Consider the following 18357-nt stretch of genomic DNA (forward strand, 5'->3'; position numbering starts at 1 on the left):
CGGGACTAGTGAGAGAGAGAGCACAGAGAGAGACACACAGGCTGGTGACGCGAGGTTACTCTCTCTCTCACACACACACACACACACACACACACACACACTCGTGCTGTGGACACACAGCACTCAATCTCTTTCTCCGTTTCCCTCCCCCCGTCTGTCTCGCGCTCTCTCTCTCTCGGAAAACTGCAGACGGGACATGCCCACACAGTCCGCGGGAGAAAATACACTCTAAAAAATAATTGATTCTCATGAGTTTTGCCACGACTGTCAAACCTAAATTTATATACTTTGCGACGTTCATCATCGTTCAAATTTGGCTGGTGGCTTATTAACATAGGGTCCTGTGATGTGATGAACTCAAAATGCTAAATAATAAAGAAATATTTCTGGTTTCCAGGGACTTTAAATAAACATTTTCCGAATGAGTTTATGGTCTGAATAAACAATTTCAAGTCTTTTTCATGCTTTCATGGGCTCCGTTTTCTAAATTATGGTCCCATTTCGAGTAAAAGAGGCGATTAAAAATACTAACTTTTGGGGCGTGATTTTCCCAGCCACAGCAAACCAGATGCTCCCAACCACAGCACAGCCAGTTTCCAAGGCAGCTATGCAAGGCAGGCTGGCTACAGTAGCCTAGCAATGTAGCCATTGATTCAAACTAAACTACCAGAAACAGCGTTATCTTTATTATCTTTTAATGATGTTAGTAGACACACTTAACAGTATAGATCCCCATTATGAGATCAGTTTATCAAAATCACACCTATATCGAAATCGGATTTTAGCGGACGGGCAGCGACCATACAAGCCGGGGATTCAGAGCTGATCACCTGAACAGATTTTTACGGTGAAATTATCTGATAAACTGGTCTGTGCATCTCTGTGGTGATTAGCTAATGTCTTCATAGCATTGTGATTATGATTTAATGCATTATGGAAGATAAATGTTAGTTTACCATAATGAAAACAATTCCCTACCATATAAATAATACTATGTAAATAATATATATATATATATATATATAATATATATAATATAATAATATAATAATAATGTAAAGTGACACTTCTGGGCAGTAGACCATTTGGCTATAACGTTATGTAATGTGACATGAGATCACCACATTTCAATAAATATAAAATTTTTGCACATTTGAATGCTGCTGGTCGTTTGTTTAATGCTGTATATATTGGACATTTAAAGCTGATACACAATTGTGTTGAGGTAATTCCGCAAAGCTCAGTCAAAAATATAACATGTAACACTTGACACAATCAAATGTAACTTTTTCACAGCAATACTGTACAGTCCAGCCCACCATGGTATGGGAAAGGAACCATTGTTTGAATTATATCAAAATATATTTGCATGGTGTAGCATGTAATGCAGTCGGTTAAGATACTGTAAACAAGCTAGATACTCTGTGACACAGAAAGGCAGACAAGCTAGCAGCAGGGATCTTGTTACCCTGATTTCAGATAAACTCGTCTGTCTAGCTAGCCAGCTAGACAATATTACTGTACCATAATACCACAAGCTAAAGGCAGGATATGCCAATGGAAGGCTGGGTAGCATTAGCTAACGTCATCCAGGCTATACAGTAACATTAGACTATTATAAAGTTATGAAACGCCGATTCAGACGTTACAATAATATGACACAATATGAGCCAGTTAGCCTAGCTAGAGAGAGTAATTTCAGACCACCAGATATCACCATATTTCATTTCAATAAATATAAAGCATTCATTGATTGAAGCAGACTGCTGTTCGGTTGTTTCTCCGTCGTCATGTCCTCTGGTCCAATCTTCGGTTCGTAGTTCGTGTTCACTCGACATCAACAATATATCACATCTGATCATTTTATTATAGTTTTATTATTATTTAGTTATTGCAATATCCTATGTTGAAACAACTGATCATCAGTAGTTTAGCTTTATAATCTCAGGAGAACAGAATATTATAGCTTTGCTTTCTTTACTATCTTCACAAATCATTTGGTCCTCTGTTGTGTCCCCGGTGCTGGACGGACCTTGAAGAAACGAATGACACTGTTAATCACTGTATAACGTTAACATTTGCTTACCCAACACTACGTGCGATTGGTAAATACTGTAAATGCAGAGGTGGATAAACTATCCAGAGGAGTTTAACCCCCTTGTTCCCCCTCATTGATTGATAGTTTGATCTAATGTTAGCTAGATAGATATAGATGAGTATATACTCTGCCTCATCTCAAAGGGGTATACATAGGTAAACAGAACTGCGTTTGTTTTCCGTCTATGTCCGAATCTGTGCAGCATGCAATACTGTTTAACGTTGTATAACGTTAACTTCTGCTACTCTAACGTTAGTCATCCTGTAATGACAAATGGACATGTAGCTAGCGTTAATGTCATGCTATGCTATTACGTTAGAAAATAAGATTACCTTGGTTTTGTGGAAGATAGGAAGATGCAAGCGGCATTCTGGTGACACGAGGTCTGGAGGAAATAATACTCTCTGGCATTTTCTTCGGGCTACTGTATGCACCGTGAGAGCAATGGAGCAAGGCTAGCAATAGCAAATAACGTTAGCAACATTCGTTAGCAAGCTAAGCTAGCGGGGACAACAACTTGAACAAGATGGCTCCCCCAAGTCCCGCCCATGGTCCCGTCCACGCTCACGCCCCTTCCTGTATTGGCGGCTCCAGATTTGAACAGATTTCCCACAATGCACGAGGAAAATCCATTCATCCAATCAAACGGAATCAAACAATTTCAGGAAGTGAGCTTCATTTTGCCGTGTCAAACTAATAGGGCTGAGTTAGTCCAGATATTATATACAGTCAATGGTTCAAATCCCATGCTGATAATGTCACACTGATGATGTCATAGGCGTTGTGACATTAACAGTGATGTCATTGTGACATCATTACAGTCCTCAGTGGCCCACTCAATGATTGTGGGGCATGACACATCATCAGTGGGTATGACATCATCTGTCGGTGGCGTTTGCATGCTCAGTTGATGGATTTTTTTTTTTTTTTTAATAATATGACATTATCAGTCACCTCACCACTGGCCACCCACCACTCGACAATTCCTTGATGTCACTTGAGCATTTTGGATACTTTTACAAGGCCTTCACACTCACAGGGCCATTGTGACATCATCATCCCTACCATGCTTCCAACTGATGATGTCACCGATGATGTCATTGATGATCTCATGTCACTGTTGACATGTAGGATGATGCCACTTTGACATTATGATGTCACTGTTGACTTCACTGTCATAAAGGTGAGACTATATACTGTAAGTGGTGGGAAACAGTCGATGGATAAAACCAGAAGGAGGCGGTATGCAACATAAAGGATTCCAACTGCCATAAAACACCACAGAAGTATATAAATAGGACTGGTACTACCACCGGCACTGAAGAAATGGGCTCGAGCCAGAGAAACTCAGCAGCGGACTGACGAAATCGGAGATTGGAACTCCAACCCCATATAATGCAGGTGATAAGACGTGGTCTCCCCAGAAGTCTGCTACAAGCACCTCGGGCCCGCCATCCTCTGCAACACACATCACGGCACCTGGATCTTCAGCTTCGTCCCGGTGGCTCACCTGGTAGAGCATGTACCACCAAGGCTTTTTGTCCTTTGCGCTGCCGGGTTCGAATCCGACCTGTGGGCCTTTGCCGCATGTCATCCCCTCTCTCCCCACACCTTTCCTATCTGCCTACTGTCCTGTCAAATAAAGGCAAAAAAAAAGAAAAAGGAAGAAGACTGGTCACAGCTAAAGTCCAAAAAGGATTGGGGTACTAAAGTATAATTAATTTTTCTAATTGAGACATGGAAAATGGTCAAAAATTTAAATTGCAGAATGAAAAACAGTCAAAAAAAGATTGAAAATTTAAGCTGAAAATCAATTTTCAAACAGAATCAAAAACAAAAACAATCAAAGTCTGACTCCATTTTTTATTTTGGCCATTCTCTTTTTATCATTATTCATTTTGGATTGGAAAAATGCAAAATGAACATTGAAAAGTAAAATTCAAAGTTAAAAATACAAAATTGAAAATTGAAAAATGGAAGTCACGTGACCATTTCAGGGTATGTCCACATTTCAAGGTACGCCCAGTCGCCCACAGACAGACAGAAGTGCGGGTTGATGACAGTTTCTGGGCCGAGAAACAATACCTGAAATTGATATCCCTAGTAGTAATCATGATGTTAGCTAACACTATTTAACTGAGCCTAACACACAGGATACCGGTACTTTTATTTTGACTTTCAGAAATTCACTTCCGTTTTCTGTCTGTATGTGGATATACCTTATATGGGCGTACCTTGAAATGTGGGCGTACCCTGAAATGGTCACGTGACTTCCATTTTTCAATTTTCAATTTTCAATTTTACTTTTCTCAATTAGAAAGGAAAAATACAAGCTCTTCTCCTTTGAGATTGTGAATGAGAGTGGGGGAATCAGATCACACAGCCTTCAACAAGGCAAAGCAAGGTGTACTACATCAGTAAACCACACTGAAGCTGGCCAACAAGGAGTACACGATGCTGAAGAACGATCTTGGTCGGGAGGAAGGCCAACCACCTACTTGTAATCTCCCCTTACCCCACCACCCTGACAGGCCTTTTCTCCTATATTGCAGATTCCAGATTTAACACTTCCTCTAATCTCCCCTAATCTCCCTTTACCTCTGCCCCCCCCTTCCTCCCCTTCCCGACAGGCCATCGAGTGCATCACACAGGGACGGGAGCTGGAGAGACCACGCACCTGCCCCAAGGAGGTGCACCTCCTGATGCAGGGATGCTGGCAGCGGGAGCCCCAGCAGAGGCTGGTCATCAAGGACATCCACAGTCGCCTGCTGGCACTGGTCAAGAACCCTCCGGTCTACCTGGATATCCTGGGCTAGAGAGGCCGAGGTCTACCTAGACATCCTGGGCTAGAGAGACCGAGAGCCAGCCAGGGAGGCCCGTGGAGAGGGGCGGGAGAGGGGAGGTCATGTCTTGGTTCGTAAATGATTAGAGAAGTAAAACTTAAGCTCCTTCGGCTTAGTTTTTCTAATCTTGTTCAGTTATTTTCAATGGGTTCCTCGGTTTAGCCTTGGCTCCAGTCTGGAGGTTTGGTTCTTTTATCTGTTATGAGGACCACATTTATTTCATATACCTCCCGGTTGCTGTTTTGTTCCAGCCATGACGCTTGATGGACAGTCTGGACACTTTGCAACGACCGAGCCTTATTCTCTGGAGAGCTGTCAAATGTTTACCATGGTGTTTTAATGTTTATCTGATGTGGGGTCAAGCTGATGGAGGGACATGCATGGATCAATGTTGAGTAACAGTATATGGGGCTTTACTTTCCCGGGAATGCAATTTAAGATGATGGATTGTCAGCGATTTCATTTGGCTCCGAGCTGAAGTCCCTTCTGCATTGCTCGCTTTGAGAGAGTCGTGTTCATTTTTACAGGAATCAAAAAGCAGTTGGACACTTGTGATATGAAGGGCAATTTGAAAATGAAACTGATTACAAGAGAGGGCCCTTCACTTTGAGCGGCAAAAAGTGTGAAACCAAATTGACAGTTTTGGCTACAGAAGGCAGTCGCTGGAGTTGGACAAGCTCTGATATGGAAAGGATTATTTGGAGGTTTTCAGTGAATGTACTAGATATCCAAGTTATACAATCAAAGCTTTCTATCATTTGACTGCTTATTTATTTTGTTACTGACATGATGAAGACACTGTTTCTAATGTATCAAATCAAATGTATCATATGAATATTTTTCAAAAACAAGAGCAAAATGGCTTTTATCAGCAGTGAACATGTTCCCTGGTGTATTAGCTACTATGTTTACATTTAATGCTGTCAGTTTTCCTGTCAAATACCAATAAGTGTAAAATACAAAGGAATAAGGGTTTGACATGTGGCCTGGCTGCAAGAATCACATTCACAGTACTTAGTGGTTTTTGTACAAATCAGCAATGTTTAACATGCTATTACAATGACCTTTGACATGAAAGCATTTCGTTGACATTCGGTAAGGGACAAGATGGTGGATGGTGGGGAGGAAGGGGTGATACAGTGAGATGGTTTCAAAGGTAACAGATGGAGAGGGACAGATGGGGTTGAAACAGAGATTGGAGGCGAGGCAACCGCCACACGTGGGCACAAAACAAAGACAAGACGAAAATAAAAATGGAAAAGGCCCACAGTTAGTTCATGTTTTTTCCCCAATATTTTTTATTATTTATAAAATTACATTATATTTTTTATTTTTCAAAACAGAACAGAACAACAGGCTCAGACAAAGACAAAAGCATACATACAACATTTCAACATGCGTGATGATACCAGCCACTTAAAGTATGTGCTTGCAAGAAATGTGCGTGGGATCCCACGCAAGGGGACCACGAAAAATCAGCCAGGCAAGTCATCCGTCACCTCTAACCTCGTCCAAATAGGCCAGAAATGGGTCCCAGACCTCAGAGAATTTCTTAAGGGAATTGATCCTCAGGAGCCGGAGTCTCTCCATACGTATAACCGAGATCATGTCCGTCAGCCACAGCTGGAAGGAAGGTGGAGAGAGGGACTTCCACTCCTTCAGAATAAGTCTCTTGGCAACAGTCATCCCCTGTGTCAGAGACTGTTGCACAGCCGTAAGGAGGAGCAGGGAGGAGTCTGAGCAGCCGAAGATGGCGAGTTCCGCCTCTGGCTGAAGGGCTATTTTATAGGCCTTAGAGTACCAGTCAAATACCTTGGCCCAGAATCCGGAAAGTGAAGGGCAAAACCAAAAAGCTGACACCTATCACATAGTGGTGAGACGGAAGGGTAGATCTTGTGCAGCCTAGCCTTGGAATAATGAAGAAGATGAATGACGACTTTAAATTGGACCAGCTGGTGCCTGCTGTTAATTGAGCAGAGTTGGACCACAGACAGACTCCTGTCCCATATAATTTCAGGCAAGTCAACACCAAGCTCCTCCTGCTACGCCTCTCGAATCCTCTCAGTGGGGGCCCTGATGCGATCATCAAACAGATACACAAATCTGGAAATAAGATGTCTAGAGTGAGGGGGGCTTAAAGTATTATGCTGCTCTAGCTTGGAAAATAACATGCAGAGAGGCAGAGAGGAGTTTACAATAGAGCTGGCCTCCATTTTCAGCCACAGGGGAGCCCCGAGAATTAGTCCCCTGCCACCAGAACATCAAAGCCCTAAGATTAGCAGCCCAATAGTAGTGCCTAAACACCGGCAGGGCCAGCCCACCTTCAGACTTGGGTTTTGCAAGTGAATTTTCGAAATTCTATGGTTCTTATAATTCCAGATGTAGGACATACTGTAATTATGGAGTCCAGGGGCCCTATCTTCGTACAGGCGATATCCCCTATTTTATTTGCGCTTGCGCACCTGTTTGCGCATGCCTTAAGGCAGGGAAGATACCGGTCTGCCTTGCGCATTTGTCCAGGTGTTGTGCCGAGTTTTGCACCCCCGCCCGGCAGCATCCCCACCTCACGAGAGCATACTGTAATGATTTATACAGAAATGTAACTTTTTAAAAGTGATATAATTGTCTGGGTAGATGTGACCTCCCTGATTTCTAAGTTAAAACCCTGAAAGCCCTGAAATATGTTGGCGATCCAGTTATCGGCGGGGATGCGGAAACATGAAGCAGGCGCAAATTAGACCTGTGCCAAAATCATCTGCGCCCCCAAAATGCCTGTGCAAACAGGATTTGGGCGGTCTTAAGTACCAGAATTATTCACAGGTGTGGCCAGGCAATGCTGGGCATTACGTCAATCAAAACCAATCAGATTCCCGTCTCGCGATCGCTGTTTGCGCGAGGCATGCAATATGCTGTAATTCTCTCCATGCGTAATAGAGTGGACACACTCGTGCCGAGGAAAAAGAGAGATGGAGAGAGCTTATTGACAGATCGTCTGGGGTGCCAACGACCCTCCGGGTTATGGGATAGGTGAAGGTGAATAGCCTATGTCCATTGTCCAACAGGTTTTCTCAATTCATTTCCCTCTTTGCGATGTGATAAATGTTTCTCAGTGAGTTATAGTTGATTGCCTCACTGAATGATCTGCTAATACCCAATTTTAGCAGCAGAATTTGATGTCCTGGCGTGGCAAGGCTGTGCGTAATGACATATCCAAAAGGAATTAATTACTTTGCACTGCACTGCTCAGCACGGAGATTATGGTGCGTTCCAGCGCTAAGAGGTATTTAGCGCTAAGAGGTCCTTTTCAAAGCTCTTCGCGCAAAGTAATTGCGCGCTGCAGTGCTGATGATAGGATAATGCCATCTATCCCCACATTTTAGCGCTGAAACGCCTGCTTTGGCCTGTGGCACGCCTATGTCCAGTACAATTATAACAGGCATGCTCTTGTGCCCGCTCCCAATTTGCATTGCGCACGGCGTTAAATGAGCGCAAACACTAAATTACCGCTTTTGCAAAGATAGGGCCCCAGCTCTTTAAAGAAAGCAGATGTGGATGGAGGATTTTCCAGTTTTCTATACATTGCTTGAGTGTCGAAACAAATTCACTAAAGTTCAACTTAAATATTAGTTTAGGATCTCTGGGTATGGTCTGGGCAAGATAGGTGAGGCGGTCTTTTGCCAATTTGAATGGGAGGTTTTCCAAGAAGCTGGGGTGAAGACATCAGAGAGAGGCATAAAGTCACTCTTTGTCCAATTAATTGTGTATCCAGACAGCTTACCAAAAGAGGTGATTCATTCTAAAAGAGGAGGGATCGACTTATCCGAGTCATGTACTGTAGGTATATTACATCATCAGCGTACAAACTAATACGCGTCTCAATGCCTCCGACCTTCAGGCCTGCAATACTTGGGTGACCACGTATTTTTAAGTCAAGGGGCTCGAGTGCAACGGCGAAAAGGGCCGGCGAGAGAGGGCAACCCTGCTGAACCGAGTGAAGTAATGGAAACCTGGTTGAATTATCATCATTATTCCACAGTTCATGTTTAAATCCAACCCTCGACATCCAAATGGGATGAGTTTTGAAATGGGGGGACAATAAAATAAACAAAATATCCCAAAATATCCCCAAAACATCCCCACCGACCCCTTCCCTCCTCCTACCAAACACCAGCGGGCGCGCGCGTGCGCACACACACACACAAATTTGCATATTTCCCAGCAAGCCTTGGGGGCTTCATAACTTTTGACAAAAAGGCAACCAAATCAGGCTCAATAAGTGGTAGATAGAAATAATATTTATTTTTAACACATGCAATTCTGGAACATTTCAATATTGGACAAAATAAAACATAAAAATAGACTATATGAATCAAAACCCTAAGTGCAACACACATAGTGCGAAGGTGGTATATATAGCTGTCACAACCACAACGAGTTATAGCCATTATTGGGAAGTTTGAAGACCTGGCACCGCTGCACTGTTAATTCTCCTGTCTTTTCCCCCAGTCTCTCTCATTTTGGGGGGACAAATTGTCCCCTTGTCCCCCCATTTCCGGCGCGTATGGGATCTTCTGATGGGGGAAAGCTGATGTTTGTGTAAAAACCATTGTGATGCCTTTAAGTGTAAATACTGTAATGTACATAACCTGTATTAATGTCAAAAAACAAAATATCTTCTTCAAGTATTGTTACTCCAGCACTTTGTATATTGTCTGCCCTTAAAATAAAAACAAACTTGATTAAAAATGCCTGTCCCCTGCATACTAACACCCCTCTGACTGCATCGGTCAATCAATCAATATTGAGAAAACTTGTTGGTACTTGGTACAATGGTTGCTTAAAGTTGGACATCTTTCTTAACAAAGCTCTTCAAGCACCTTCTATTATTTTGACGAGCTAATCGGCAGGCTGCAGCGTCTCCATGGGATCCTCTCCAGACCAGACAGTTATTGAAAAGGAATAATCAAGTTTCATATTGCCTTACACGTGTGTGTTCCAGAAAACACACACACACACACACACACACACACACACACACACACACACACACACACACACACACACACATAGTCTACTATCCAAAACCATTGAAGAGACCCCTCTCCCCACCTCACTGCTCTCAGAGTCTCCAGGGAGTGGTAATGGATTGTGAGTAATGCTATCACCCCCACCCCCCTCTCTCTGGTGTACCGGGGATGAAAACACTTGGAAGACTCGTGTCTGGTCTATTGTTTCTTATAGTCTCTACAGGCAGATCCTGCCCATGTAGGCTCGCTACACAATGCTCTGCAGTGAATTAGTGGGTTTCACAATCAGACTATATATTTGCTCGAAAATGTGTGTGTGTGTGTGTGTGTGTGTGTGTGTGTGTGTGTGTGTGTGTGTGTGTGTGTGTGTGTGTGTGTGTGTGTGTGTGTGTGTGTGTGTGACTAATTTGAAATCCAGACCAGGTTATAGGGGGTTATACTGTACAGGGGGTTGTAATTGAAGCCATTTTTAGTGGAACTCTGTTCCATCTTAAAACCCTTTTACACATAAGATGAGTTTGGAGTTAATTCCTCTCTCCTATATGCTGCTGGCATTAAAACACTCATTGTTCTTGGGTCAATTTGACCCAAAATGAAAAGTTTTCCCATCAGAAATCTGGTTTTCTTACATCAAATTTGTCCTTGGCTCAATTTGACCCAAAATGAAAAGTGTTTCCATCAGAAATCTGGTTTTCTTATATCAAATTGCTCGAAAATAACATGGGTGGTTCAATACTATGCCCTTCACACAAAAAAATATTTGAATTAATTTAATTTAATTATGGGGTTTTTATTCAAAAATAGTCGCACCTTTCGTCGTCCCGGGGCAAATTGACCCGGTCTGGTTTGTCTGTTTATAAAAGCACTATGAAGTGTACATTTGCACCCAATTCTGTTACATCTTTTTAGCAACTCCATTCCAACCCATTACCACCATCTTTATGCTTCCTATCAGAATTTATGGTCAATAGAGATCATTAGTCAGCATAACCTTTGCACTCTTTATTTTCAGTAAAATAAGCAGAAATTGAGTTTTTTGTATTATCACAGACTGGTGGTACATATTAACCAACAGAGCAAACAAAGAGCAAAACAATTTTATTTACAAAGAACAGTCAATTATATTTTGAAGTTAGTTTTGAAAAGTTGAAACTGAAGTTTTATGTTTTGGAAATAAATAAAGCCTGTTCTTTGCACACACAAAAATATTTTTGCTGTCATGCTCTCCTGGCTAATATTTAACATATCAGACTGTGATATAGTACCCATTATTGCTGAGTCAGCAATTACTGGCTTATAAAGTAGTAGGACAGAATCATTTGTTTTTCAAATATTGTCCAATGAATTTCAGGTAGCAAAATGTTTCCAAAATGCATTCATCTATTTATTTATCTATCTATCTATCTATCTATCTATCTATCTATCTATCTATCTATCTATCTATCTATCTATCTATCTATCTATCTATCTATTTATTTATTTATTTATTTATTTATTTATTTATTTTTCTTTCTTTCTTTCTTTCTTTCTTTCTTTCTTTCTTTCTTTCTTTCTTTCTTTCTTTCTTTCTTTCTTTTTTTGTAACGCTGACTGGGATTGCACCTTTTTCTTTCCTTTATGTTGTCCTCTGCTGAAAATAAACCTCCCTGCACATTGCACCTGTCCTCTTTGCTAGCATTCTATGTTTAAGATGTTGAAAATGACTGGAAGTTATCGGAAAACTCACTTTCAGAAACTAAATTTGATGAAAGGCTGCACCACCCCCTCAACAAGAAGGTGTGATGAAAAAGTAACATAAGTCGGAGGATGCTGCATGTGTTTATTTTGTATGGGTGGCCACTGTGGGAATCCAACCTCTCAGTCTAACCTTGCTGTTGTCCTGCTCACATGTAAAGTCAGCCAACATCAGGTTTTCCTGCAGCAAAATCTTTAAGAACTCAAAACACTCTTTCTTTCAAACCTGTAACTGTAGCCCAGTTTCATGACCTCATCTCCAGTAAGGAGTGTTAAAGCAGCAGAGCCTTATACCGCTCTGCCCCCTTCTGTTCACTCCCTGCCAGATTCCTCCCTACACGCAGGGTTTCTACACATTTTCCATTTCTTTTCAATATAGCAATAGGGGTGTAAACCACAAGTTTAATCACGATACGATATTATATTTATTTGGCCAATGATACGATATTTGCAGATATCACAAAGTCTGCCATAATACGATTTAGATTCAAATAGGGGTCTGCGATCGATATGAGACAATATCATATGCCCATTTAACACAATCAGCACAATAGCTACAAAATTTAATATCTCATCAAGTGACAATTAAGACTTTTTAAGGGCCTCAATTTCCCCTAAATTGATTGATCAACTTTTAATACTTTTCAAGACCCTGACGTCAAAGCCACCGTTTGTGGCAACTTGGTTGGGGTTAGGGTTATGGTTTGGGTCAGGGATTCGAACGGGTCCTTCTCCAAGTGCGACTTTGACCTACTTACATGTAACCATCAGACTGTTAATATATTCAGGAAGACCGCTAGAGAATCACCGCGAGGCAACCTCCAGATGGTCCATCGGTCCTTCTTCGGCATACCTTTTGCACATGCAATAATGATGCTGAGGTGACATTTTTTTGATTATTATTTTGATGCCTCGGAAGTGAGACAAGGTTGGGAATTCAGCTAGATGTTTATTATGTAACTAAATCATTTTAAAATCCAACTATTAACATGTATGTCTGATGCCATGATGAAACACTTATCAATTCATTTCAAAAAACGTAAAAATTGTCAGTCACAATAGACTGTCTAGAAACACAAATATTTGTCCATACTTCTTTTCCAGACCTGGAACATACTAAAATCAAATTCCATACTTTTCCAGACTTCTCTGTGAGATCATATTTGACATCTGAATACACAAGGGCATCACTTTGTGTTGAAAAGTGGTGGGGACATGTCTCCATTGAAACCTATGGCCACACCACAAGTGTCTCCCACCCCCCGACTTCCACAGAGATATGAGCATGAGATTATGAGAGAGCAAACCACAGACAGCTGAACTTTTTTATTTTTGACCAAATACCTCGATATCCATATTGCGACAATATTGTAGGCAGGGTTGAGCGATGTTGTTGAAATCATGACAATCATGACCGTCTTCCTTTAAAATAAAGACGGATGATGATCTTCATTTAAAATAAAGACGGTACAAGCTGCACACTTTTATGTAATAGTGTTCTTACTCAGTGATTTGGACTACAACTTCAAGAAAAGGTTAACATTGTGATTTAAGCAAAAAAAATCATGGATGCATGGACACATATTGGCATGGTTAAGTCATTTTTATTGAAATTATTCCAGTGACAAGGATTACATTTAAAAAACATTTAAATTATTACACAAATTTAGTAGAAGTAACAAAGTCGCATATTACAAATAATACACAGCAATGAACATTGAAGTATTTACATTTCAAGAGGAGTTGTATTTTTTAGGAGCAAATACATAAGTTATTGCAAAACAGCATTGTATCAAAAGAAAGGTTGTATAAAACGTTAATAGGCACCAATAACTTTCAAACTTTCAAACCTTTTTGTTTTTGACACAGAAAGATATGGCTCAGTGTGTGTGTGTGTGTGTGTGTGTGTGTATAAAAGTCACAAGAGAAGCGTCCAAATATCCAGGTATTTACCAACTCAGATTAAAAAAACACCTGGAAAAAACATTTGCGACCTTGAAATTATGAGGTTTAATCACATCAAATGTTTTGGTGAAAAGCTCAGATTTGGAAAATATTTACTGAAGTGGGGGGAAACAAAAAACAAAACAAAAAACATCCAATTCAAAAAAGGCAATATTAGCATTGACCTATGAGAACTTCACGTGGCACGTCATAACTCTGGGATAAAGTGCTGTCAAATTGAGAATTTGCTGAGAACAGCAGTAAGTGGCTGAGGATGACTGAGAAGATAATTTCAACAGCAGCAGCATAGAAATAAATGAATTCCAAACTAGTTTGGGTCGATAGCGAGCGAGCACCACACCAGAGGCCAGTAATGACACAGTTCCAAGAATCAACAGGGTCAAACTGAGCAGCACTGTAAGATGAGGACTGTGGACAAAATAACGATCAATATACGCTCGAGTGTGTGTGTATAAAACAGAAGAGCGCGGGCAAATACTGCTCCATTTAGTCAGTGATGAAAAAGGGCAAAGTGACTCTTATGCTCTACACACTAACCTCCAAAAACACATTTCTAAAAAAGTGTGTGTGTGTATGTTCTCTGTGAACACAGTAGCACTACTATAGTGATTCACTACTCTCTGTATTCCGACCTGCATCACTCTCTGACCACAATATCACATACAGTTGCCCTCTTATCCAAGTCTCTTCACAAGCTAAGCTTCAAGGCTTTTTGTAAGCGCTTGGTGTGTGTGAGAGCAACAGGTTTCTCCTGGGGTTTTTTTTGCATATGAATACAGAACTACTAGTGTTATCAGTGGCAGCAAGTGTGAATATGTTCCACGAATGCTTTTTAAATGTGTTTTATACAGATAAGCCTTCTAAGCAGTTTTTTAGTGAAATGTTGTCTACTCTGTGTATTGTATACCACAAATAACCTGACCTATTTACAGTACTAACGTGTGACACCCAGTTCCCTGCTTTCACTTAAAAACACATTCAACTATACTTTGACAAGATTATTGATGAATTAACTAATTTATGAATCGTGAATGTATTAGGAATATAGTGAAAGCGTCTATAGGTTATATGCCTCCACCAAACAAGTGAGCAGTCGACTTGCATGTCTGTCCAGACTTTGACGTTTGAGCTAAATGTGAAGACATTTCGTCAAGGTGTTACTGAGATATGCCGTTACCGAGCTTGAAAATGGCATTCGTGAGGTCACGGTGACCTTGAGCTTTGACCACCAAAATGTAATCAGTTCATCCTCGACTCCAGGTGGATGTTTGAGGCAAATTTTTATGAAATTCCGTTAAGGCGTTCCTGAGATATCATGTTAATGAGCATGAAACGAGCGGTCGTGATGTCACAGTAACCTTGAACTTTGACCACCAAAATCTAATCAGTTCATCCTTGAGTCCAAGTGGAAGTTTGAGACAAATTGGAAGAAATTTCGTCAAGGCGTTCTTGAGATATCGTGTTAAGAAGCTTGAAAATGGCATTCGTGACCTTTACCTTTGTCCTTTGACCACCAAAATATAATTAGTTCATCCTCGAGTCCAAGTCGACGTTTGAGCCAAATTGGAAGAAATTCCGTCAAGGCGTTCCTGAGATATCGCGTTAACGAACATGAACCGAGCAGTCATGAGGCCATAGTGACCTTGAACTTTGACCACCAAAATCTAATTCATCCTATAGTTCATCCTTGAGTCCAAGTGGAGGTTTGAGGCAAATTCGAAGAAATTCCATCAAGACATTCCTGAGATATTGCGTTAACGAGCTTGAAAATCGCGTTCAAGAGGGCAGAGTGACCTTGACCTTTGATCACCAAAATCTAATCAGGTCATCCTTGCGTCTAAGTCGACGTTTGAGCAAAATTGGAAGAAATTCCATCAAGCTGTTTCTGAGATATCGTGTTAACGAACTTGGAAATGGTGTTCGTGGGGTCACAGTGACCTTGAACTTTGACCACCAAAATCAAATCAGTTCATCATTGAGTCCAAGACGACGTTTGAATCAAATTTGATGAAATTCCGTCAAGGCGTTCCTCAGATATTGCGTTAACGAACAACGGACGGACGGACAGACAACCCGAATCCATAATGCGTCCGGCCTGGCTACCGCCGGCGGAGGCATAAAAACACTGATCTTCATTCCTGTTCGGTCTTTCTCACTGCTCCTGACACTTGGTATCATCACAAGCAACACAGTATGTACCTAAAGCAAAGACTTTATTTACTATAAATGTAAAATTCTATAAATAGATAAGACAGTATAATTTCAGTGGTAAATGTAAACAATAGTCTCGTAGGACAACATGAAATCCACAGGAGGAGGAGTGTACTAGTTTGTCATAAACCTGCAATGACGACCAAGATACTGCACTGCCACAAAGCCAAGATTCCTATGTTAATTAATACAACCCCATGCAGAAGTGGTTTCTCTGACATTTTGGGGCGCGGCACCCAAATAGGCGCTACTTGACAGACATTCAAAATGGATCGTTTCCCAACCTGTAATTATTCATGGAGGGAATGAGAGAAAATGGTGCATTTATTGGGAACAAAAAATAAATGTTGAAGACCTTCAGGGGTACAGTATAAGGCGACTATAGGGTTGCCATAGAAACATACGGTATCTGTCTTTTAATAGCAGGCATGCTATAATAACAGTTTTCCATTGAGGGTAGATAGTAATACAGGCAATCAGAAAGAACCACACTGGCCTGGAAATCAATTCCTGTCATTGCAGAGAGGAATCAATAGGTATATACTGTATAGGAGCTGGCAATCAAATCTGCATCATATTATGTAGATTTCAATGAAATGGCCTACATTGATTACAGCTTTATTGAATAACCATACTAACCAAGTAATCAATTTAGAAAGCTTTTTTTTTTTACAAATTCTTATGATTATGTGTCACTCATATAATACCACCAAGTAAATGTTTGCCTAGTACAGTATATGCAGAAAGAATTATTAATAATAAAATACAATCCCTGCAAATCCCAACATAAAATTTTCCCAGTTTGAGAGATCTGACCAAACCAGTATTGTGTTATGACTTGTACAGTAATAATAATATTGTAAACTTTGCAAATTAAGTATAGATCTACAATAAGGCACTTATGTGTTGAGTTTAAAAGCATGCTTCATTCAACCCAGAGCCTTTTAACTGTACATTTTTAAGAAATTTCAAATAAATTAAACAGACATTTGTACATGGTGGACATGTGCCACAGCTCGTCAAATGAGCTGTTAATGTAAAAATCTGAAAAAGGCTTCAACGTCACGACTGGGTCCTCAGCTTCTAAGTAAACAGTGAACACATGAACAAATGCTTAAAGTGTATAACGCTGTTAGAAAACAATGTATCAAAAACAATTCTTTTAACAATAAAACCACTGATGTTAAATAAGTACTAACACAAACCGATCGTAGTCATCTCAGAGACTGCTGAGGAAGACTAATGCGGAAAACATGCTACAACGTCAGCCTCGACTTTGAGCCTTGCCGACGGCAGCTAGATCTATATATTCGAACGTCAGCTTGACGAGGGGTCACAGCAAAATGAGTAAAATTGTGTGATTTCACTAGGATTTCAATAGAGCACCGCAGGAATGAGTTCGGAAGTATACTTCCGGGTTCGTCAGGGGAAAAGTTAATGGGGTTTTAGAATGGGGATTTCACTTAAATGCATAAAATAAGGTCTGTGGTTAACAAAAGTTTATGGGAGCGCAAATTTGGGTTCAGCAGGATATCTTCACAAACGTGAAGAACTTTTGTGACTTATGGAATGTAAATGCATTTTTTTTAACATGATTTTTAGAAAACGCTTCAAAAGGCATGAAAGTGATTAACGCTCGTTACAGCTGCGTCGAGTCACATTTCTGGGGAGTTATTATACTATCAATGGGAGCTACACGCCAGCTGCACCGGCAGGCTCGCCAGCCACGGCGCAACCCTCGGTGCAGACGGCGCAGGCTTTGATGCTATAGCATGTTTTCCGTTTAAGCACATAGGTAGAGCCCAAACCTTTCCTTTGGAAAGCGAATCAGCCGTGTTGTAGCTGGCGGGGGAGAAACCCCCCTCACTGGTCCTTGCACTCGCACGGCGACGTCTGTGGCTGGTTGGCACTTTTGCGTGGTTTCCACAGCAGCGGGGCACTGAAGATGCCGATGATGCCCAGGTTGAGGACGAGGCTGAGGGCCAGCGCCCCGATGGTGCCCAGGAAGGAGGGTGACGCCCCGGGGGCCACGAGCCACGCCCGCCGTGAGCGCATGTCTGCTATCACACCCTCCATCTGGAAGTGGGTCCCCACCACCGCACACACATGGAAGAGCTGGTGGCTGGCTCCTGTACGGGCAGATAAGCAGGGATGAGATCAGCTGGTCAAACAGTGCGGTGGGGACTTCAGGTTTAAAGTCAACTTTGCTACTACCTTGGGCCAGTGTGTGTCGAGTCACTATATCTCCAGTTCGAGTCTGAGTCAACAAAGAAGAGTCTGAGTCGAGTCCCCATTAGTTGAGTCAGAGTCCGGAGTTACTGAACATGAACGTGAATCCGCATGTACAGTACTGTAGGTGCAACACACATGCCTGCCCTTGCACAAAGTTGAATAATAACAAAAATAGAGTCCGCACACTAGTCACTGCTGTGCCCACCAGTGTGCGGACTCTATTTTTGTTATTTTCAGTTGCACTTCG

General features: G+C 41.3%; 2 protein-coding genes across 4 annotated transcripts in view; one reads left to right on the forward strand and one right to left on the reverse strand.

Moving 5' to 3' along the window:
- Nucleotides 1-4914, forward strand: part of ntrk1 (neurotrophic tyrosine kinase, receptor, type 1) — a gene marked incomplete at both ends in the record, with an annotated part of 98785 nt that extends 93871 nt beyond the window's left edge. For both annotated transcript variants that reach the window (XM_083649020.1, XM_083649021.1), the window contains one exon: nt 4729-4914. In XM_083649020.1, coding sequence (XP_083505146.1) covers nt 4729-4914 — 186 coding nt within the window. The remainder of the gene's footprint in view (nt 1-4728) is intronic.
- Nucleotides 4915-13333: 8419 nt separating this feature from the next.
- The window catches only part of paqr6 (progestin and adipoQ receptor family member VI), a 68563-nt gene continuing 63539 nt past the window's right edge, over nt 13334-18357 (reverse strand). For both annotated transcript variants that reach the window (XM_083635898.1, XM_083635897.1), the window contains one exon: nt 13334-18007. In XM_083635898.1, coding sequence (XP_083492024.1) covers nt 17742-18007 — 266 coding nt within the window. In that variant the 3' untranslated portion in view covers nt 13334-17741. The remainder of the gene's footprint in view (nt 18008-18357) is intronic.

The sequence above is a fragment of the Poromitra crassiceps genome (genome assembly GCF_964638095.1).
Source record: "Poromitra crassiceps genome assembly, chromosome: 1".
In the NCBI taxonomy this organism is placed as follows: Eukaryota; Metazoa; Chordata; class Actinopteri; order Beryciformes; family Melamphaidae; genus Poromitra; species Poromitra crassiceps.